The sequence below is a fragment of the Lampetra fluviatilis genome, chromosome 10, assembly GCF_964198595.1.
Source record: "Lampetra fluviatilis chromosome 10, kcLamFluv1.1, whole genome shotgun sequence".
NCBI lineage: Eukaryota > Metazoa > Chordata > Hyperoartia > Petromyzontiformes > Petromyzontidae > Lampetra > Lampetra fluviatilis.
This window is the reverse complement of record NC_136284.1, coordinates 85,833-110,258: the sequence shown is the minus strand read 5'-3', so window position 1 is coordinate 110,258 and position 24,426 is coordinate 85,833. Positions and strand designations below refer to the sequence as shown.

Here is a 24,426-nt window from a genome sequence, read left to right as displayed (position 1 = left end):
TTAGAAACTATATGAACATTTTTTTTTTATTCGTAGATTTTCATTGTGAGGATGTTATTATGTTTCTTTTTCCACGGACCCCCTGGAGTAGCCTGATGGTCTATGAAGCGACTGCAGGGGGTCCGCAGATCACGACTTGGGTCTTGAAAACAGTGCGAAAATGTGACCACTGTTTTCATGTATGCATTGATGCATACGAACAACTGAGGTTTCAAGTGGAATAAGGGAACTATTTCCTGTTCAATTTGCCTACATAAGTCCTGAATGGCCCTTGGTCTTGTCTGGTACACAGTTGATTTTAAGGTATCCTGACAAGAAGCTGTTGGGCTCTGTTAAGTCCGGACTTGTGGCTGAAGTCTCTGAGCTTGAATGGTTGAGCATGGCTTTTAGTAAAGCTCCAGGATCCTTGCTCTCTTGACATTTTTACACTGCCATTTAAGTAACTCTTGGAAGAGCCCTTTAAAATCTGAAATAAAAAGAATATCAACATAAAAAAATGTTTTTACATGACTTTAAAATGTGTCAGGTATTTCTTGCCCACTCTATATTTATGCAATGAATATCACAGCCAGTCCAACACACTGGTACATAACGAATTAAATGGTGCACATCACGAGTTCACATATAATGTGCTTAAGCTGGAGTCGCAAACGTTGCAGCATGTGAGTGCACAAGCGGCCACAGCGTTAAAACGCTCGTGCGCGTAACATTTCGTTTGTGTGACTGTCGGGTGGGTGGTGGAGGGTCTCAATGATTCTAGATTTGAAGCTTTCGTGACTGCAATGATTCATATTCTTAGGTTTTTTTTTCGGTAAAGTCACGTAAGTAAAAACATAAAAAAGTAAAATAAAATAAAAATCACGACGTTTCGGAGGCAACACAAGCCTCCGTCTTCAGGTGGTACCGTCACAGCCATGACTGCTGTATCAAGTAAATGAGAGATTGCAGGAGCTACCACTCCGTTTATATAATGGTTGGAGAAGGTGGTGGGGCAAGGGCCGCATACTTATTATTAATATGGTAAGGTGAGGCTTGAGACTAAGAATAGACTGCATAACAAAGGCTGAGCCTTTGTTATGGAGCCTTTGTTATGGAGAGGTGCGGTTTGTGACTCAACCTGTAACAGGGAGACCACCACTAAACATGGTAAAACAATAATAGTTGTCTGTCAAATTCAAACAGATTCCTACTTGAAACCGGATTCCCACCACCACCCATCTCAAAAGAATTCTCTCATCAAAACGCTATACCACAGAGCCCATGGCATTTCTGACCAACACCACCTGGCCGGTGAATTAAGACATGTACATCGGGCCCTCAGGATGAACGGATACTCTGACCGCACTATCCGCCAAGCTGTTTCTCCCACCATACAGAAACAGCCACATGAAACTCCGACCAAAACTATCACGTTGCCATACATAGCAGGCGTGACCAAAAAGATCTCCAAAATTCTAAACAAACATAAGATCCAAGTCCGGTTCAGTACAGTGCATAATATCCGTGATTTGATTCCATCTGTGAAGGATGTCGTTCCTGACTTACAGTATCCTGGAGTCTACAAATTGAGTTGCATTTGTGGTGATTGCTACATTGGAGAAACGAAACGTCATGTTTCTGATCGTGTCCGCGGGCACAAGTCAGATCTGAAACATGGCAGAACTGATTCTTCGGCCGTTGCCGATCATTGCTACAACTCGGTGGGCTCTCATGAAATTGTATTTTCCGAGACCAAGGTTCTCTGCAAACCTCCTGGCTACCATCAAAGGTTTGTACACGAAGCCATACAAATATACACAGACATAATTTCAACCGTGATGACGGTTACAAACTGAGTAATCATTGGAAAGATGTGATTAACCATGCAAAAAAGATTTAACTACACTTATTTGCCAATCTTACTTGACAGACAACTATTATTGTTTTACCATGTTTAGTGGTGGTCTCCCTGTTACAGGTTGAGTCACAAACCGCACCTCTCCATAACAAAGGCTCCATAACAAAGGCTCAGCCTTTGTTATGCAGTCTATTCTTAGTCTCAAGCCTCACCTTACCATATTAATAATAAGTATGCGGCCCTTGCCCCACCACCTTCTCCAACCATTATATAAACGGAGTGGTAGCTCCTGCAATCTCTCATTTACTTGATACAGCAGTCGTGGCTGTGACGGTACCACCTGAAGACGGAGGCTTGTGTTGCCTCCGAAACGTCGTGATTTTTATTTTATTTTTTAATGTTTTTACTTACGTGGTCTCAATGATGCCGATTTGGTCAGATCGTTATGTTTTCTAACCCAGAAATCAATTGTGACCGGAAAATCAGTTGTGCTCAAGAGCTTGCGAAAGTTGCTTTGGAACGTGCTCTCCGACGAAGCTGTGACAAAGCGAATGAGTAGCGGTGGTTGTTATGGGGGCTCGGCTTGCTGGCACTCGCAGGATGGATCCGTGCTTCCCAAGTGGCAGTGCACCAACTGCTCGGCAGACTACGACGTGGAGCAAGTGCAAGCTGCTCTGGTGGAGACCGTTCAGAAGAAGATCATGTCCCACGTGCTGCAGGACCTGGTGAGGCTGGCCGCAGAGCTGCGTGTATCAGGATGATCCTGCCAAGTTTCGCTTTCGGGGGCGACGCTTGATATGCATTTCCTCAAAGTATTTTTTTTTAGATTGGGCCAATTTTGACTGTGACATTGTCCACACCATGGCCTAATCTTATTCGAATGACGCCACTGGTTAATTTAATACTGCAGGTGTATTAAAAGTACTGAGTGGTCTGTCGGATTTGAACTGTGAACTTCTGTGGCAATCATGCTGCCACTGGGCCACATCAGAGTCCCAATAGTCAAGCTCCAAATAGTCTGTTCTCTTGACCCTCTGTGTCTTCATTGTAGCCCTCAGAAACTTTTGCCTTGCACTTTACATGTCACATACTGCGTGCACCCAGGAGCTATGCAGGGAATCGTTGTTCTTGCACCCAGGTGCTCCATCTGGCCGTGGTGCACAGGGTATTCAAAGTCACATGGAATCTCCACACTGGTGTATTGGATGATTTGATCAACACCTCCCATGAAATTGAACATCTGGTTTGCAAGGATTGTCTCACACATAATGACATGTATATACATATGTAATGACTGACTTCCGCGACACGTCGTGTAGAGGGTACTTTTCTTTATTTTGCGTACGGGCACAGCACAGGCCAACGTTATCTTCTTCCTCTCCAAGTACACACTAAGATATTAACGTTCTACAGACTACACACACGGTTGATCACACGGTTGATCACACGATTGATCACACGGCGGGTTCCGCCCATCCGCTCCCGGTCTCGCCGCTGGCTGACGGCATGCCAGGGAGGGCGGTGGAACTCCGCAGGAGATCCGCCACGTGGCCGAACGACGGAGAGAGATGACAGCGAGCAGCGACGCTGTCCAGACCCAAGACTCCACACACCGACCCCGAGTCCTCCTCCGCTTATATTGCCCCAGGCGCGGCTAGGCTCCGCCTCTGGCCACGCCCTCTCGTGGAACTTTCTAGCTGGTTCTCGGAGTTTCTCGGCCAGCCCTGCCCTTCACCTTTGGCCCAGATACCTCTCCCTTTTGGGGATTGGATAATGTTTATAGTGGTGTCTGTACCCGTGCTTCCCTTTTCCAACCAGTAGATGTCACTATATAATTACACATTCAAAGATTCCCCCCCCCCCCCCTTTCGCGTTTATTGACTGTTGGGGCAAGTGCTGTCACGAGCACCTATGAAGGCTGGCACGGTGCACGAGGGGGTGGGTGGCCACCACCATGCCCGGCTGCCTTAGTCTCTGGAGTGTCGATGTTTAGACACCACACCAGGTACTCATTGGAGGGTGAGTTGACCTCGCAGAGGCCTAGGACCGGTTCAGATAATCGTCACTGGATATTAGCCGTGAGCGAGAATCGAACTCGGATCACTCGGTTTGTAGCACAGTGTGTTAACCACTGTACAATTGCCACAAGCATGCACATATACACTCGCACACATACATCACAAACACGTCATGACACTTCAAACATATCTATAATTTCGCAGTTTGCATGTATACCATGAATATCTCACAATATCTCACCCACATACATATAGTTAAACGGTGCACACTGCCGGTGCATACAGAATGTACCTAGCTCTTTCAGACGTTGACTGAGTTTTAATGAGGTGTTTCTTATAGTTGAGACTGGCGGCATGTTAGTGCGTCTGCGAGATCATTCGAAGGGGAAGCAGCGGTGTCTGAGCGAGAGAGCCTGTGTGGGTTTTTACTCTTGGGGTGATTAAATCTTATCTTGCTGAAATCTGCGGTGTGTCTATACAGTAGTGCTTGTATGCTGGATTTGTTTAAACAAAAGAACCACGAATTTAAAGCTCAAAAATCGTCTTTCACCACAGGTGTGTGAGAAGTGCAAGGGGGTGAAGGAGGCCAATATGCCTGCGTTCTGCGATTGTGCCGGTGATTTCCAGCTCGCCCACCCTGCCCAGGTCCTATGCCTTTCCACACACTAAGACCCATGATGCTCCCCCATGTACACTCCGCCCTCATCATCCATCTTTGCACTCCCTTACATTCATGACAAGAGCAGTCTGCAGTTATCTAGAGATGTGGTGTGAAAATACTCTTATGGGAGCCCCGATGTGGCCAACGTGAAATGTCTGTTATAAATGGCAATCCGTTTCCCCAAATGCGTGGGGACATGAGGTCGTCCAGCCAGTGCAGAGGTCGCACGTTGGGCAGCGTATACTCTCTGCTGCTCCATTATTAGCTTCTCCGTGCAACATTGGTGTTTTTATGAAAGACATTTTCTGTTTATACGCTGGTGTAGAGGGCAACAAAATGATTCGGTGGAGAAACCTGGCAGGAGCGGGTGGGGCAATGGGCAGAACTGGGCGGGGCAGTGCAAATCGAAATCGTGATGTCATAGCGGCCAAATATTCCACCATGCGTCGCTACCGGCGTTCTATCCACCAGACCCCGTAGTTGCTGCACAGGAGAGATACGACCTCCGCAATCTGCCCCGACATTCTCCCACCATCTGGCTTTAGGTCTTCTCTTTGGTCACTGGATTCTGACATCCATCACGCCTCCATAGAGGCTAGTCATTGGCTTAATAACCTCGATATGTGCATATAATGTAAATATCACCTTGACAAACGAAAGAAGACCGGCATCATGGGGACCACTCTTAATGTCTATCTCTGCAATCGGCCTTTCCCTCCAAGAGGGGTGGAGAGTGATTGTCACGTCACATTCGTAAAGGCAGTTACACATGACTGCAGGAGAGAAGTGAAGAGGTACCGAGAGCACAAGGTGAAGTGTGTGATTAGCAGGGAATGTGGTCATGCATTGTGTTTGTGGTTATTTGGAGAGCGATGCTGTCTTCAAAGCTTGTCTCCAGAAATCATGTCTTAAGCCACTGTTCCTTAAACATACTGGACTCTTGCAGACCATTTTCCCACAGCCCTGAGCTAAATAATTAACCTGCACAATTAGTTGCAAATCCATTGTCTTGTGTGCATCCTATCACTTTTGTTTTGACATTGCACATTGCATTGGCTTGTGTTGTGTCTCTAGGAGTTTGTGGAGCAGTTGAAAGTGTTCAGAAACATTGCGAGACACTATGCGATGCCGTTCCTGCTGGAGACGGTGAACTGGATATTGCAGGGCAGCTCGGGCGAATAGAAGAACATAACCACTACCCTGGTGGTGGCGCAGCATGGCAGAGAACACGAGCTGTATTCGGAACTGCGACAAGAGGTGTATTAGGCAATCAAGACGAACATCAGGACGTCGTCGTGGCCAAAGCTGTCTGATGCCACCACTCCTCCCCAGCGTGCTCTACTGTCAGTAGACATGCGACTGGCCACAACGGTATCACACCACGATCTGCTCTTAAGTCTTCCCCTTGGTTACTGGACTCTTGCAGACCATTCCAAAGCCCGTCTTGGTAATCGGCCCTCCCCCCATCCTGCACACACACGTACCACCCAGCTGCAGTGCAGCTGTTTTTGCCGATCCTATTTTATAACGGGCATGAGGAAGCCGGGAGGTTGTATTCGATGCTCCACGAAAACATTTTCCTCCATTCATCTGCTGACATGACTGAAATCTCAGATTTTGCTGTTGGGGAACAGTATTCCATACACGCACTTCGTTTGCTTCACAGTGGACGTTCAAGATCCAATGACATTCGAAAAATAACAGTTGGCCATGTGTCGACTTCACACCCGCAATTTTATTTATCACTAAGCAATTATTAAATTGGGGAAAATATACCCAACATCGCCTCCTACTGGCAGACGAATGCCCATTTGTAGGCCAGTGCTGTGTACACCTTGTGCTGTGCAATGAGATCCGATAAGGAGCTTTTAGTTGCTGAGAAATGTAAGCAAGCAAGGAGCTTTTAGTTGCTGAGAAATGTAAGCAAGCACCCTACACATGCAATTGTTTTGTCCACAGGCACCTGCTGGCTGGTGTTAAGTGAGAAGCATTGAATGAAATCCAGCAGTCATTGTGTGGTGTCTTTCAAGGCTTTTCCCTATGTGGTGTTCTGCTCACAGTGCAGTTACACAGTGCTTTACGTGTCCCAGATGTCTTGATAGTAGAATTGGGATCGGCTGTGATTTCATTTGCAATGTTATTTTAAAAAACATTTTATATTTCAGCGAATAGTAAGTTGTGGAAAAGAATACACGTGAACAAGAAAGTGTTTACGTCTTAGAACTGAATTACAACAGTGCAAAAGGTAGAGGTACAGCCCTATAATTGCACGGTACTAGTGGCGAAATGGCCTCCACTGGAGTGAATTCTAGAGGGTATTTAGTCTACTCTTCCACGTTGACAAGCCGTTGGAAGAGGTGTGCCTACCCACACTCTACCCCACCACGTGCTCTACTGATTGACTGAGCTGTACCCATTTGTCTGCTGGGTGGACGGAGGTGGTGGAGAGGGATTTGAGAAACTTGCCACCAGAGTTTCAACTGTAGGATGGAACTGAACCGGCAACCGCTGGGAATGATGTTGAGTGCTAACCATCGATTACAAAAGGGCGAGTGTGTCTAGGCCTTTAGATACTGAGCTGGTTGGTAGGTTGACTCGGCTTATAATCCCTCCAGGTTCGATAAAATAAGGATCACTTTGTGGAGAAGTCATCGGTGGATGTCCTATCGACTTGCCTCCACCATACGGATATGGAGGTTCCACTACTGTGTCAAAGTTGTAAACAGATGGGCACCGTCTCAATGCTAATTTGAGCATGAAATTACCTTGAGATACCAAGCTGCTAATAAAGTTGCCTGCAAAAAGTATCTGGAAACATGAAAATGTTTTTTTTCATTGTTAATAAAAAAAATACATGTAACAAACTTTGAGAACATGCTTTTTTTATTTCTTGGAATTAATTTTCTGCAGCTAGAAAGACCCTGGCCAGGTGGCTCAGTAGCACAGCGAGTGGCTCATAATCGGAAGTTTATGAGTTCAATATCCTGGTTTGCGGTTGATAAAATGAGTGCTAATTTTTGTAGACGTCAACAGTGGTTGTCTGGTAGACTTGTCTCCACCATAGGAATGTGGAGTTTTCCACCACTGACTCAGGGCTGTAAAAAGATGGGTACCAATACCTCAATGCTCATTTGAGCAGAGTCGCTCTGGCTTTGAGAGGGCCACGCAGCCAAGGCATCGTTAAGACTTCAGGTAGACATGGTGATCCCGCGGCCTCGTGCCCTTGCGACATCGCAGACAGTGTCTAGGAATCCCTTTGGCCCTCCTGAGCGCATGAAATCTCCAAGCTGCAGCAACCATCTCCACCTGTTCAGCACACGCCGCGGGGCACCCAAACGACTTGGTTAATGCTTTGTATGACACACAATAAAAATATCCCCTGTATAGCCTTAACAGACTGTTGGGGCAAGTGCTGTTCGCGAGCACCTGTAAAAGCTGGAACGGTACACAAGGGGGTGGGTAGCTAGGATCCACACCTCCGATTAGCATGGTTGGCTATGTACGGTGCGAAAGAAGTTCTATAACATACATACGCCCGACCACCTTTGTCTCACAAGTGGCGATGTTGACACACCGTACCAGGTACGCATTTGAGGCTGAGTCGACCTAGGAGAGGCCCTGGACCGGTTCAGATAATTGCCAATGGTTGTGGCTGTGAGCGGGAATCGAACTCTGGTCACCGGGTTCGTAGTACAGCACGCTAATTATAACTGCTCCCCAGTGATGTGACACGTATGCGACCATACTCACTGGTAAAACTTGCTCTCGCATGCTCTGTTGCTCCAGTGATGCAAGCTCCTCTGGAGACAGAAGGAGAAGCCGCAATCCTCCCAGGACTCCTTGCGCAACCTTGCTCACCGGCTCTCCTAACACAGCCTGAAGCATGCAGCACAGACAAACCACCCGCCATATCAGGTGGATAAATACAAGTAAATCTCGTTTCTATTAAAAAAAAAAGACCAGCTTTGATTTCTGTTCTCGTTTTTTATTATGTATTTTTATCTAGGAGAACTTTCCTGAGTTTCAAAACTTTTAGATTCTTTTTTTGCAGTAGTGAGTGACAATTGCTTTCATGCTAATAAATTAGTGCATTTGGTATTCCCACCATTGTTATAGTGCAAGGTTATCACGAAAGCTTTTGTTTTACAGATATAGTCTGCAGTAGTTTAAAAGGGGTGATCTATGTGTAATTCGAATTGAGTCATTTGTGGATACTCTTTTGAATATGGTAGATATAGACCATGATTAAACTACTTGAGACAAAGTGAAAGAGCTCCTTTGTGATAGCCCTACACTATTAGAATGGCGCAAATACCAAATTATTATTTTACTCTTGATTTGAAGCTTTCATGACTGCAGTAATTCATACTCTGGTTCTTTCAGTAAAGTCACGTAGATAGCAAAAATAACTAATAAATCACGACGTTTCAATAGCAACACAAGCCACCATCTTCAGGTGAAACAATACAGCAGGCGCACTGCTGAGGAGGAATGTAGCGAGAGAGCTACTGCAACCAAAGGTTCTATACGTTTGTGGAGGGTACAACCGAAGGGTAAGTGGGCAGGACTAGGGATGGAATTTGCAAGTCAATGTAATCGCAGGGAGGGTATGGGTGGATGAGCTCGGCTAATCCGAGGAGGGGGGAGGGGGGGCTGCTGCAACGGGCAAGAGGGTGTGGGTGAAATTTACAGAGGGAAAACGGTGATAGAAAAAGATAGCAAACTTCGAAATGTAATGCAACTCAGAGAGTCGGCCAACACGACAGTTAACACTATGCCTGGTTGATCAATGTCCTTCAAAAGATTGCTAAATTCAACTCAGACATGACTTCAACCGAGAAGATGGATGCAAAATTTTGCAATCTTTGGAAGGACGCTGATCAACCAGGTATACTGTTAACTGTTGTGTTGGCCGACTCTGAGATGCATTACATTTCTAAGTTTGCTATCTTTTTTCTATCACGTTTTTCCCTCTAAATTTCACCCCCCACCCTCCCCCTCCTCGGATTAGCCGAGCTCATCCACCCCTCCCCTCTGCGATTACATTTACTTGCAAATTCCATCCCTAGTCCCGCCCACTTACCCTTGGGTTGTATCCACCACAAACGTATACAGTAGAACCTCAGAGATCGAACGCACCAGAACTCCAACAAATTGGTGTTCGAACAATATTGCCCTGGAAACCGAACGAAATTCGGAGGTCGAACGGGCAATCGCGACTTGAAAGAACCTGTACGTCTGAGACGCGTATGGCCAGCGTGCATGACGCTTGCCCAGACAAAGGTTTTACCACCTCCTTCTCACCACCTTCTACTCAAGCCATCAACTCTCTTTACTACAGGTAAAGTGAAGTTCAATGTTCATTTATTTCATTTATTCCATATATTTATTCCATTTATTTATTGTGTTTCTTGTTTTTTTGTATGATTTTATGCATGCAACTACTGTAAACTTCGTGTAAAAATGCTTTATAATGAGAGATTTCTTGTGTCTGAAACCAATTAATATCATTTACATTAATTCTTATGGGGAAATTTAATTCGGTGTTCGAACAAATCGGTGTTCGAATGGCCTTCTGGAACGAATTAAGTTCGATCTCCGGGGTACCACTGTTTTACCTTTGGTTGCAGTAGCTCTCTCGCTACATTTCCTCCTCAGCAGTCCGCCTGCTGTATTGTTTCACCTGAAGACTGTGGCTTGTGTTGCTATTGAAACGTCGTGATTTATTAGTTATTTTTTCTATCTATGTGACTTTACCGAAAGAACCAAAGAGTATGAGTATTATGTTACTGTGTATGCATGACTGCGCTCATATAATCATAGATGCCCTGTAGATGTAAATGCAGGGATACTCACAGAGTTTACATTTGCCCATTGTGTAACCGCCGTGATCAGATCGGCCTCGTCGATATCCAACTCATCACTTTGGAGCAAAACCGAGAGGGCATGGTCGGACAGCTCCCAAAACCCTGGCGTCCGAACCACATCCTGCAACCATCGGATGAGGTTGTATTATTATTTTGATTACTATGCCTGTTTAACCAGGACATCCTCGCTGGTTCTCAAGGATTTCTTTCAGAAGGGTCCTGCCAAGTTTTTTCAGTAGGGGGGGGGCGATGTTGTTCTGTGTGTAATCCCAATTGAGTAATTTACAGGTAATGTTGGGATTGGGATATTTGGCCAATGCCAGGTGTCGTGTGGTTTATATTGGCGATGGTGATGGTAGGGAACTGGAAAAATCTGAAGGAAACCCATGCAGAACAATACAAACTGAACACAAGAAGGTGGCCAAGTCTAAAATCTAACCCAGGCCCATCTTGTTTGAGGCACAAGCATTGCAACTGCCCAACCTGCTGCCCGAATTTATGGCTCCGTAGATGAGTTTTGAGGACTGAGAAATATTACCTATTCCTATGGAACATTCAATGAAGCTATTAAGATTGGTGGAAGCAATGCAAACCCAGAGCTCTCATTAGTCAACCTCTTTTCCCCGAATCCAGCCAGCCCACCGGTTCCACAGTAGAGGGTCAATATAATAGGTACAAATTAGTGGGGAAATCAAGGGGTTGTCCAATAGATAGATATTCCCTGACAAGAATGTGGAATTTCCACCACTGGCTCAACTGAAAACAGGAAATGAGCACCACCTCAGTGCTTATTTGGGCAGGAAATCACATCTGACTTTTAACCCACTCTTATTTTCAAATTTTCTGTGACTAGCCATGGATTGAGGCATCTGCAGTTATTTCCATAAATCTGTGTATTCTTGTAGATTGTATCAATTGAATGATACTTGCTTTGAAGGAAGTATCTGCATAGCAACGCGGTGTCTCATTCTGTTAACTTGTCCAGGGTCTGTGAAGTGCCGGACCCTGAACGTACATTGATGCTGTTTAAAACCAGGGGATATCACTTCTGTGTAACAATGTCTCTGCTTTACCTTGCGTCTAAGGGAAGATTCACAGTAATACTGATGGAATGATATAGTGACATCTACTGGTTGGAAAAGGGAAGCGCGGGTACAGGCACAATATAAACATGATCCAATCCCCAAAAGGGAGAGGTATCTGGGCCAAAGGTGAAGGGCAGGGCTGGCCGAAAAACTCTGACAACCAGCTAGAAAGTTCCACGAGAGGGCGTGGCCAGAGGCGGAGCCTATCCGTGCTTGGGCAATATAAGCGGGGGAGGACTTGGGGTCGGTGTGTGGAGTTTTGCGTCCGGACTGCGTCGCTGCTCACCGTCATCTCTCCCCATCATTCGGCCACGTGGCGGATCTCCTGCGGAGTCCCACCGCCCTCCCCGGCATGCCGTCAGCCAGCGGCGAGACCGGGAGCGGACGGGCGGAACCCGCCGTGTGATCAACCGTGTGTGTAGTCTGTAGAATGTTAATATCTAAGGGTGTACTTGGAAAGGAAGAAGATAACGTTGGCCTGTGCTGTGCCCGTACGTGAAACAAAGAAGAGTACCCTCTTCACGACGTGTCGCGGAAGTCACTCATTACACTACACTATCTTTCTAACTAAAAATAATTCATTCGGAGGTCGCAGGTTGGCCCATGTGCGTCACTGTTGTGTCTGCATGTCTCACCTGCACGTGTTTCTCTATGAAGTGCATGCTGCTGTCTCTGAGCTCCTTCTGTCCGTACACAACGCTCGCCTGCGACACACAACCCACATCGCCATTCAACCATATTGTATGTGTGCCTTTTAAAGATACAGTAATCCCTTGCCAACCACAAATTTACCAAACGTGAGATTTGAGTATACGCGGATGTACTTCTGTATACCTATACTCTTTGGTTCTTTCGGTAAAGTCACAGTATAAAAAAAAACGACGTTTCGATCGCAACACAAGCGGTCGTCCTCAGGTGGAAACATATAATCCAGCAGCGGAACTGCTGAACTAGTGAGAGAGCAGTTACAAAAAGGTTATATATGTGGTGATGGGCAAGCAAGCGGGGTCTGAGCTGTATACCTGTTTACCAACCACGAGCATCTCGGTTTCAGTGATAGGCGAATCACAAGTCGTGCCGAGTCGTGAAATCAAAATTGGCGCTACCATGTAGCGACCGCGATGTTGTCTCACAGACTCCCACTAGGAGGCACCTCTGGGCCTCCGCAATTGGTCAGATTCACGCTTCGTCTCACAAAATAACTGTATATTTTATTCTTTGGTTCTTTCGGTGAAAGTCACGTAGAAAGAAAATTAATTAAACAATAGAATACGTTTCGATTGCAACACAAGCAATCATCATCAGGTAGAACTAAATTTGAGGGAAACAAAACACAGATACGGAGACACACAGACAGACACACAAGCAGAGAGAGACAACACAGAGACAGAGAGACACAACATAGACACACACAGACCCAATGCCTCTGTCGAGGCCTTAAATAGAGAGAGAGGTGGGTCTGCTGGAGCAGAGAAATTAGCATACCCAGCAAGACTGGTACATTTTCGAGAGAGTTGTGTGAAAATCCACCCCACAGTGGCAGGGGGGGAGAATGACCCAGCAAGACTGGTACAGGTAGGAACAACAGTTCCACACTGCCCACCAGGGATTATTTGTCTGTCTGTCGTGCATAGCCACGCCCTCGATTTGTATTTCATAGAGCGCTTCGGGCAGGTACAGCACCACGTGACGTGCCGCCCCACGCAGCTTGCGTCGCGTGACATGGATCGCACGAATGCGCTGTCCAACCAAGTTCCTACCTGCCCACTCCGAAGGAACGTGTTAAATTTTTGAGAGAGTTGTGTGGAAATCCACCCCGAAGCGGCCAGGGGAGAGAAAGAGCGAATGGACCTATCGGAGCCTGGTACATTTTTAGAGATAGGCAGTTTGAGATAACAAACTTGGCAAATTTTGGAAATGTAATGCAATGCAACGTAGAGAGTCGGTTAACACACAGTTAACACATAGCCTGGTTGATTACGTTCTCCAGAGATTGCTAAATTAGAAGTTAAGTGTGAAGTTTGACAGAGGCACACACAGAGAGAGAGAAAACAAACTTACATCCTCCCTGTAGAGGTGGATCAAACTTGATTTGAAGCTTTCGTGACTGCAGGAATTACTCTTCGGTTGTTTCGGTAAAGTAACGTAGAAAATAAATAAATTAAATAATAGAATACGACGTTTTGATTGCAACACAAGCAATCGTCATTAGGTCGAACTAAATTTAAGAGAGAAACAACACAGATACGGAGACACAGACAGACACACAAGCAGAGAGAGACAACACAGAGACACAACATAGACACACAGAGACCCAATGCCTCTGTGTCATGGCCTTAAATAGAGGGGGGTGTGGGGCAGAGAGAGAGGGGGGTCTGCTGGAGCAGAGAAATGATCATACCCAACTCGACTCCTAAACTAAAACATGCACATCACAATACAAAAGAATAATAAAAGAATGTAAATATTAAAATATCTTGAATATTGATTAATATTTTTTTTACCTTTTTTCAGGCAATTCACTAACAGATCTTCATATTTTAATGACTGGAAAGGTGTAGTGGAAGCATTACTGTTGCACTGCAGGGACACCGTGACACTGTCGCGGATGGATGACACAGCCTCCCGGGTGCTTCTCGTTTGATCTCATGGCATGTGCCGTGCGACTATTCGTGAATACATTCTATTTCCTTAATCAAAAAGATATCCATAATCTGTCAATTGCGTTTACGTGAAATTTCGTAAACAAAACATTCAGATATCGAAGGATATCTGTATCATTCTTTCTTTGGAGGATATGTTAAATTCATCCCCATGTAACCTCATGTTTTCTCACTGTTAGTTAGGTTAGGGCACCTGCTATTTACAACTGTGTGGCGAATCCCAATGTTTTAGTCCCTCAACCCAATCTGTGTAAGTCCTGATTGTTTATTGGTTGGAAAGAGGATGCCTTTAGGTCTGGGGACATTTGCTATTCACAACTATGTGGCGACTTCGTGTCTGGTAGGTTCAACTTCGGCTAACCTTGCGCATTATTCATTACGGAAAAAAATATTTGCACCAGGCAGTCTCCAAGTGTGCTACTCACAAAGGCAAAGTTCGCGAGTAGGACTGCTCATAAGTAACCTTTGATTTATATAATACGAGTTTATATAACTCATCGTGTAACATGTGCTTTTACGCACGCTTTGAGCCGAATGCTCCCTCCACTAAGCATATGTGGTTGTTAACACTTGAGCCCCTTCCCAAGGTGACTCGACACATGGCTTGCAAATGGGCGTTAGTCTGCCCGTATAGGTGAAGATTGCTACATGCAATCCCAATTGAGTCATTGATGGGTAATATTTAAAATTTGGAAAATTCGGACCATGGCACCAGGACACAATGGTCTACTCTTGCAAATGACGTCTGGGGGATCTTTAACTTCCCCTATGAAGCAGACGGCGTGGAGTATTTTATATTCAACACTGCCGGCAGTAGTACTCGGGGTGGTCTTTCCTAATTGAACTGCTAACCTCTGCGACAAGTGGCGAACGCACTACTGTATAGTCATGATGTAATGATTATATTTTAACCAATTCAGACAAAACCAAGGAAGTACTAAATCAGTCACATTTACAAGAGTAATTGCATTTGAATTTCAATGTTAGAATGTTTATGAAAGCATAACTTGTTAGAAGAAACATTAATCAAATAATGAATAATTATGATGAAAAAATGTATATGCTTTATCCTTTCTGGAAAGAATATGAGTGGTGTTAAGATGTTCAAACACCAAAGAGACACCGATCACAAGGCATCAAGTCTGCAATAACCAAACATCATGCTTGTGGTAAAACATGCAAACAAACATGCTTTGATAATGTATGCATTGTCCATGAAACGGATTGGTCTACACCAGACCAAAGAATGCCAAATGGCATCATCTTGATACTGCCAAAATGGTTCTTTCGGTAAAGTTACATAGGTGAAAAAATATATATAAATAACTATTAAATCACGACGTTTCGGAAGCAACACAAGCTTCCATCATCAGGTGGGACAACTACAGCAAGAAACAAAATTACTGTAGTGGGCAAAGAGAACTGTTTGTGACAAGCGATTACACTGGTCAACAAAAAAAACTTTTTTTTCTGGCCTGGACTTTTGCAGCTGTTTTAGACTAATTTCAGGGTGCTGATTCCAAATCTGATCTCAGATTTGCTCTATCACATCTCATTTTATGCTATCGGCATACCCCATTTTCATTGATTTTACCCGAAATTAACTCTGTCACTTATGATTGCAAGTTGTTGCGAGTCAGTGACTGCTTTAGTGTTAAAATATGGTGATATATTTTTAGGATAGTGTGTTTATAATATCATTTTATGTAGATATCCACATTAATTTAATATTTTTCTTCTGCAGTTTTTATTTAAAATGCAATATTTGATATCTCAAAAACCTGATGTGATAGACAAAAACTGATGCCAGATTTGGAATCAGCACCCCAAAACTACATTAAGACCGTTGGAATACCTTATGCCAGAAAAAGTGTGTTGACCAGTGTTATCTCAGGTAAGAGGGGGGAGGAGCCAGGGAGGAGAGATGCAGGGGGCGGGGGGTGTGGAATAGGGGGGGAGCTACTGTTGTTGTGCTGCAGCGCCGAAGCATTTAGGATATTACCATGTTAATAACATCCTAGTGGACATGGTAATATCCTAATTGCTTGGGCGCTGCAGCACCACAACAGTAGCTTCACCCCCCCCCTACTCCACACCCCCTGCATCTCTCCTCCCTGGCACCTCCCCCCTCTTACCTTATATAATCGCTTGTCACAAACAGCTCTCTTGGCCCACTACAGTAATTTTGTTTCTTGCTGTGGTTGTCCCACCTGATGACGGAAGCTTGTGTTGCTTCCGAAACGTCGTGATTTAATTCAGTTATTTCTATTTTTATTTTTTATTTTTTCACCTACGTGACTTTACCGAAAGAACCAAAGAGTATGGATCCTTGCAGTCACGAAAACTTCAAATCTAGAACAAATACAACCTGTAGGGCCTCGCACGCCATGGCAGAGTTGAGTTCAGAGAGCAGGTGATGCACGCACAACTGGAGAGAGGGGAAGAGAGTAGTGGCTGTTAATTACACCTATTACACAGTTGTTAACTATGTATAGTGAATTTAGACCCATTAGGGTTTGACAAAAGTTAAATGGTGTATGAATGGAAAGTGATGTTCATTTTAAGTTAATAACCAATTATTTCAACTTTTATTCGAGCAACAGAAGTGGAATTGACAATAAAAAACATTTTGAGAATTATCTAAATTCATAGCTGCAATTTTATTATTGTGCTCGTTTACCTGGGAAAGCCCGAGTCTCGGGACTCTTTTCCATGGGGATTCTGCCAAGTTTTCGCAGTAGGGGGTGAAGTTGCCATGTATAATCCCAATTGAATAATTTTCAGGTACATTTTCGCCATTAGGATGTTTTGGTCAATACCAGCTGTATTGTATGTTTAAATATATTTACCTTCGGCAAGAAATGGCAGAACTCTGATGCAATCCATGCGGAAGAGAGGACAAACTCCACACAGAAAGATGCCCAATTTGGGTGTGCCACCCTCCCACTCTCAGTATACTTTCTGATTGTGAGTTGGACACACACTCTGCCATAGCTCCTCCTGGCTGTGTCTACTCAACCGCGAAAACGTCTCCTGTCTTACTGCCGCAGCAAGCAAGATGCGTACCTGCCTCAAGTCTTCCACACCAAACTCAATGGCGTATGTGAGCAGGTCCAGCACCTGCATCTCGCACACACCCCGTGCCTGTAAACCGACTGTACTGGCGTGCAGGCCTACAGACTGTACTTGTCCTATTAAATCACCGATTAAACTTTTCTCAGCCACCATCAATTCAAAGATGGGTTTGCTTTTAATAGTTAATAACCTCAATAAAGCTCTTCTAGTTAATGAAAAAACGTTTAAGAACCAAGAGCTGTATATCAGTTTTATTTCATTTGAAATACATTTGAATATTGTTGACATTAATTGTATAGCGCAATTCACGCAGATCGCATATCAGAACGCTGTAAGAGGTGCGGGAAGTTTTGTGGTCCTATATTGGGATGTTTGGCGAACTTAAAAAAAAAATGTATACAGGTAGGAGAAAACTGGAGTACCTGGAGAAAGCCCACCCATGTGAAGGAAGGTACCACATGTACAGATATAAATTAACCCAATTGCTGTCCTGCCATAATTCCCTGGCAAGCCAAGACATGACAACCTTGACACATACATGGAGAGCGTGAGTTTCACAAACATGTGTGATCAACCAACCCTCGCTGACTCAACAGTGCTGCATTACAGGCGACGCAAGCGACAAGCCCAGGTTCCTCTAGATGTACAGGGTGGGCCATACATAACTACCTGATTTGAAATGTATGCAGAAATAGAGTAGAAGTCTGGGAGTTTATGATGAAATGGTATACACCTCAGCAGCGTGCAATAGTTTACATTTATTTCAGAAACAAAGTTTCAATTATTTCAACACAGTGAGACTATCGTAGATATTTAAAGACCCGAATGGCTCCAACTCTGCACTGTATTTGGGCATTGATTTCCTGATTTCCGAAATCGGGAACAATGATGGATGCAAAGCGTTTTGGCAGGTATTGAACCTGTCGATCTCTGACTTTTATTGAGCAAGGGAGAGTCAATGAGAATGCTAGAATGATGGAAAATGCCGTTGAAAGAGCACGGATTTGCCAAAGCAATGCAGGCGGTCATTAACAAGATATTACTTTTCATACGTAATTATCTCAAATATCCATGAATCTAATAATTTTCTATCATTGAGAGTTTGTGTTTTTATTTCATTTTTCAAAAGTTATAGGCAAAACAAATCAGGGAGTTACTTATGGTCCACCCTGTATTATTTATTATATTATACCCGTGTAGTATTAAGAGTTCAATTTTAATGTGCACTTTTATTGAGGGATTGTGTGTATGTCCTGGTGTGATCTGAGACTCTTTGTTGTTGGTTTGCTGCCTTGCCCAAGCTTGCATTTAGTGTTTAAATCGGCAATAATTTATGTACTTATGCAATTTGTACTTATATACTTGATTTATCTTTATTTTTCGTCACTTATCCTATTCCTATTTTGCACTCCTATCGTTTTTTGTATTATTTGTTGTTGTAACTTACGGACCCACCCTTAGTGGACATATCAGATACTCTGCTTCCCTTCACAGGCAAGACCTCTTCGGTAGTACTCAACTCAACCCAATTAGTCTCTATGGTTAAGGACATGGTACTATCTCCTGATGACATCCTCGTCAGTTTTGATGTAGTATCTTTGTTTACCAAAGTCCCATTACCGGACACCCTAACAATAATTGAGGACTTAGTCCAACATGGATTGAATTATGATGTACCTGCGCTGGTTAGGCATTGCCTCACCAACACCTATTTTACCTGGAATGGCACCTTCTACAAACAGAATGAGGGTACCCCTATGGGGGCCCCCCTTGTCACCAGTTATAGCCAACATGTTCATGGAAAAGTTTGAATCAGACGCCATCCAGACATCCACCCTGCGTCCTTCCCTGTGGAAGAGGTATGTGGATGACACTTTCGTCATCTGGCCACATGGCCTCCCAGCATTGAACCACTTCTTGGACCACATTAATTCCAGACACCCATCCATCAGATTCACCATGGAAGTGGAGAAAGATGGTAAACTACCATTCTTGGATATTCTGTTTGAGAGGAGGCCTGAGGGATCCTTGGGACATTCTGTCTACAGGAAAGCCACCCACACAGATTCCTACTTGAAACCGGATTCCCACCACCACCCATCTCAAAAGAATTATCTCATCAAAACGCTATACCACAGAGCCCATGGCATTTCTGACCAACACCACCTGGCCGGTGAATTAAGACATGTACATCGGGCCCTCAGGATGAACGGATACTCTGACCGCACTATCCGCCAAGCTGTTTCTCCCACCACACAGAAACAGCAACATGAAACTCCGACCAAAACTATCACGTTACCATACATAGCAGGCGTGACCAAAAAGATCTCCAAAATTCTAAACAAACATAAGATCCAAGTCCGATTCAGTACAGTGCATAAAATCCGTGATCTGATTTAATCTGTGAAGGATGTCGTTCCTGACTTACAGTATCCTGGAGTCTACAAATTGAGTTGCAGTTGTGGTGATTGCTACATTGGAGAAACGAAACGTCATGTTTCTGATCGTGTCCGCGAGCACAAGTCAGATCTGAAACACGGCAGAACTGATTCTTCGGCCGTTGCCGATCATTGCTACAACTCGGTGGGCTCTCATGAAATTGTCTTTTACGAGACCAAGGTGCTCTGCAAACCTCCTGGCTACCATCAAAGGTTTGTACACGAAGCCATACAAATATACAAACACAGACATAATTTCAACCGTGATGATGGTTACAAACTGAGTAATCATTGGAAAGATGTGATTAACCATGAAAAAAAGATTTAACTACACTTATTTGGACCATCTTATTTGACAGACAACTATTACAGGTTATTGATAGACAGCCTGGCTTGTTTTACCATGTTTAGTTGTTTCTTTTTTCACACTATTGTTGTGTAGGCCAGGCTTAGTCACAAACCGTACCTCTCCATAACAAAGGCTCAGCCTCTTAAGCCTCACCTTACCATATTAATAAAAAGTGTGCCGTACTTGGCCCTTACCCCTCTCCAACCATTATATATACGGAGTGGTAGCTCTTGTAATCTCTCATTTACTTGATACAGCTGTCGTGGCTGTGACGGTTCCACCTGAAGACGGAAGCTTGTGTTGCCTCCGAAACGTCGTGATTTTTATTTTATTTTACTTTTATTAATTTTAATGTTTTACCTACGTGACTTTATCGATAAAACCTAAGAATATGTGAAAAACATCTTCAGTGCGCATCGGATTCCTCCAGTCTAAATAATAATTCCGATTCTGCGATGTCAGTTTCAGCCGGCCGGCTCTGGATGTGTGCGTGTGCATGGACGTACGTTGGCAGCATGGAGAGCCACGCGGTTCGTGTAGACAAACTCGAGGAACGCTGGGAAGGTCGAGCTGCAAACGTCCGGCAGCGCCAGGCAAAGCGCGGTACCGTTGCTTGCGGCGGCCGAGTGGCTAAGCATCGCCGCCAGGGCGTCCGACCGTGCGGTAAGAACGCAGCGGTGCGCGCGTACTTCCTGTCGCTCGCTCCCGATCACCAGCGTGATGTCACTGAGAGAAGGCAAGGGCACGGAGAGGTACGAGGAGCCAATGTAATGATCAAAGTCGAGAGGTCATCACGGACAATGCCACGGACGATGTCGCATCAATGCATGTGTCAGATCACACAGCTGTTGCACAATTGACTATTTGCTTGTTTTAAGTTATATTTTAACTAGCTTTACTACCCGGCTTCTCCCGGGACTTGGATTCTTGTCTATAATTAATTTAATATTCCCTTATTTCACTGAAAAACCCTGAAGAAAATTGATGCTTGCAAGAAAGAAAAACGCCGAAACAAATCAATTTAACTAAATCGGATGTTTTTCACTGAAAGAAATTCAACCTTAACCCACTTATACGTAAGGTCGATTTAGGCAACTCGGGAAGGGAATGACGTGGCGAGCTGAAAACAGTCGCGTTCCCTTAGAAATTCCAGACAGCATGAGCGGTTCTAGATTTGAAGCTTTCGTGACTGCAAGGATTCATATTCGGTGAAGTCACGTAGGTAAAAATGAAATTAAATTTACCTACGTGACTTTACCGAAAAAACTAAGTATAGCATGAGCGGTGCAAATTTCATGACGTCAGAGCTCAGCGTTCGATAGTTTTTGCTGCTTCACACAAACAGTTGTATTTTCTGCTTTATATTTAAGAGCGAGCTGAAAATAGTCGCGTTGACTTAGAAAATCGAGACAGCTATGCCGCGCATTCGTGCGGGATACACGGCCTTTGCGTAGGTTTGGGGGGGGGGATGCGTGACGTCTGCAGGCACACTGCGTGACGCTGCCGCATGCGGGTGACATCATAGATGTGACGTCACCGCTCACTTGCCGTGCAAAATATTACATGTATTATTGTCCCCCCCCCCCCCCCCCAAATACAAGTCTATTTTTTATACTTTTTGCAATGTGTACAGTCTGGAAGCTACCCACATGCCAAATTTCAAGTTTGTTGCATGTCGGAAAGTATGCTAAACATTTTGAATAGACACACATTCACAAATTTCCATTATATATAGATTGCTGCAGAGTTGTACTGTATTTTATTGCCAGTCATTTTGGTGACACAGGTCACTCTTGTAAATTAGTCTATGCTAGTCTCTTGAATTCTTTCCTGGTTATATTTTAAATGTATACTTGTGTCGTGTGGTAAGAAGGACGCTGAAGCCAGTCGTGTAGGGGCTGACGCCAACTCTTTATTTAAGGGCTTGCGCCTAACTCGGGGGAAGGGGTTAACACAGAGTTCCCTACACCCCACCAGGCTATCAGGCTCTTCCCATAGCACTGACCGAGGGTTGATCCAACTCGGCCAGCCGGGTAAAGCTGCCCTTTAGCCTGGCTCTCAACCCTCTATCCCGGAGTCCCCTACTCCCCGAACACGAAGACCCCCGTCTCCGTCACGGGTCTCCCCTCAAATACCCCGGGTGGCATGACGTCACTTTTCCTTGACGGCATTCTCCCCCGAGACGAGTGTGACCTGACGTCAGCACTCCACTCCTCAACACTTGCATCGGAACTTTAACGTCAGAAATTGAAATCTCCCACCCATCTGGCTTTTTGATTCTCCAGGATCAGTTGTGGACTGTTGCATGCCACTCCGATCGCAATCGCCTCTTCCTCGTACAATGCACAAAGCTTTCATGAGGAATTTGATTCGTACTTCCCAATTTGTTTATCCAGTGCTTTCAAACTGCTAACATCCTCTACACACACTGGATTTCAGGGGCTGGAACCTTATGTTCTACCTGCATTGTTAAAGTCTAGCTCTGATCAACACAGCAGCAGATATATCACTGATGCAAAGGAGATTGAAATAATGAAATATTTACCTTTGACTTGATAATTTGTCTTACCCGCTCTGTCTTTTATAATCACCCAGTGCATACATTGAGCACCATTTAAACATCACACATTGTCCCAGAAGGGAAACTTCGCGTCCAAATTAATATCTTACAGTTGAATCTCATTTGGCTTTCCACTACCCCAGTCCAGGTTTGATCTGGACAGTCAGGGCTTGGCATATCAGAATCAGATTCTTTATTTTGACTGCGGGAATCCGATGAGATATGAAGCGTTTTTTTCACAGATGTCCAGTAGGGGCGGGTCCGCAATTTCCAATACAAAAAAAATAGTAGTGCAAAGTAGAGGAAAGATAAGCAAGTCACCATAAAGAAAACGTATATAAGTACAAATCGGATACGTACATACATTCCCACCGATATTTCAACACTCAATGTAAGTTTGGGCAAAGCAAAACAACAAAAACAGTCGCAGACCACACCAAGACAACACACTGTCCCTCAATAAAATAGCACATTAAAATTGAATTATCGATACAATAGGAAGGACGTCCTTCACGAGCCTCCTCCACATTAGCCCACATTAGCCGATCTTAACATTGCTGGTACCGGTCATTGGCAAGTCCACTCAGCTCCACATCCTTCTGTACCACATCACTCCATCTCATCCAGAACTAAGACGCGCCTTCAGCCCGGTTATCACGTTTTCACATGTCAATCATACCTCGTGTTTCCAGTGCAGAGTGCCTATGTGTGTCGACTGTGTTTAGACCATCTTTGTGTAGACTGTATATGTACAGCACTATGTGTAGACTGTATGCGTACAGACTGTACTGTGTGTAAACTACATGTGTACTGTGTCGACTTTCTCTACGTACTGTACAGTACTGTGTGTAAGACTATCAATGTGTACTCTGTGTATATTGCATCCCTGTGTACTGTACGTAGCCTACTCCCTATGTAAAGTGTGTGCGGACTTCCTCTGTATATCTTGCATCTCTGCACTGCGTGATACAATCTGTGTGTACTGCGTGCGTACTATGTGTGTACTGCGTGTATACTAACTGTGTGTACTGCGTGTGTACTATCTGTGTGTACTGCGTGTGTACTATTTGTGTGTACTGCGTGTGTACTATCTGTGTGTGCACTGCGTGTGTACTGTGTGTGTGTACTGGATGCGGTACACACGCGTAGCTGGCCGAGTGCAGGAGTCGCGCCATGCAGGCAGAGAAGGCCGCGGGATCCCCGCTCGCCATGGCGCGCGCCGCACTTCCGGGTCCTCGCGCCAGCGGCAACGCAACTCACTCTGGCAACTCAACTCGCTCTGGCAACTCACTCACTCACTCTGGCAACTCAACTCACTCACTCTGGCAACTCAACTCACTCACTCTGGCAACTCAACTCGCTCTGGCAACTCACTCACTCTGGCAACTCAACTCGCTCACTCTGGCAACTCAACTCGCTCACTCTGGCAACTCAACTCGCTCACTCTGGCAACTCACTCACTCTGGCAACTCAACTCGCTCTGGCAACTCACTCACTCTGGCAACTCAACTCGCTCACTCTGGCAACTCAACTCGCTCTGGCAACTCACTCACTCTGGCAACTAACTCACTCACTCTGGCAGCTCAACTCACTCTGGCAACTCAACTCACTCACTCTGGCAGCTCAACTCACTCTGGCAACTAACTCACTCACTCTGGCAACTCAACTCACTCACTCTGGCAACTCACTCACTCACTCTGGCAACTCAACTCGCTCACTCTGGCAACTCAACTCGCTCTGGCAACTCACTCACTCACTCTGGCAACTCACTCACTCACTCTGGCAACTCAACTCGCTCTGGCAACTCACTCACTCACTCTGGCAACTCAACTCGCTCACTCTGGCAACTCAACTCGCTCTGGCAACTCACTCA

The 24,426-nt window shown here is 44.8% G+C and overlaps 2 protein-coding genes across 4 annotated transcripts in view; one reads left to right on the top strand and one right to left on the bottom strand.

The window, feature by feature from the left end:
* POLE (DNA polymerase epsilon, catalytic subunit) overlaps positions 1 to 6,388 on the top strand; it is a 108,426-nt gene extending 102,038 nt beyond the window's left edge. Inside the window, 3 exon segments of the mRNA XM_078860060.1 lie at positions 2,437 to 2,562; positions 4,411 to 4,500; positions 5,591 to 6,388. Coding sequence (XP_078716186.1) covers positions 2,437 to 2,562; positions 4,411 to 4,500; positions 5,591 to 5,698 — 324 coding nt within the window. The 3' untranslated portion in view covers positions 5,699 to 6,388.
* Positions 6,389 to 6,482: 94 nt separating this feature from the next.
* On the bottom strand, positions 6,483 to 24,175 carry LOC144934373 (BTB/POZ domain-containing protein 19-like). Of its 3 annotated transcripts, XM_078860057.1 has the most exons (8): positions 23,697 to 24,175; positions 20,500 to 20,719; positions 17,198 to 17,251; positions 16,500 to 16,559; positions 12,104 to 12,172; positions 10,373 to 10,504; positions 8,267 to 8,392; positions 6,483 to 7,822 (listed from the first exon to the last, which is right to left on the bottom strand). In XM_078860057.1, the coding sequence occupies exons 1-8, from the start codon at positions 23,762 to 23,764 to the stop codon at positions 7,697 to 7,699; spliced, it is 855 nt and encodes a 284-aa protein (XP_078716183.1). In that variant the 5' UTR covers positions 23,765 to 24,175; the 3' UTR covers positions 6,483 to 7,696. The 3 variants fall into 3 exon arrangements, with proteins under 3 accessions (XP_078716183.1, XP_078716184.1, XP_078716185.1); XM_078860058.1 differs by lacking the exon at positions 17,198 to 17,251 and having other exon boundaries at positions 6,485 to 7,822; positions 23,697 to 24,174; XM_078860059.1 differs by lacking the exons at positions 16,500 to 16,559; positions 17,198 to 17,251 and having other exon boundaries at positions 6,490 to 7,822; positions 23,697 to 24,172.
* Positions 24,176 to 24,426: the final 251 nt, after the last annotated feature.

Coding starts and splice junctions, on each gene's coding strand:
- LOC144934373 (XM_078860057.1), bottom strand. CDS start 23,764: ATGGCGAGCGGGGATCCCGCGGCCTTCTCTGCCTGCATGGCGCGACTC. Junction 12,173..16,499: donor TGGCGTGCGAGGCCCTACAG/GTTGTATTTGTT, acceptor TGTGTGTCGCAG/GCGAGCGTTGTGTACGGACA. Junction 8,393..10,372: donor AATGGGCAAATGTAAACTCT/GTGAGTATCCCT, acceptor TGCATGCTTCAG/GCTGTGTTAGGAGAGCCGGT.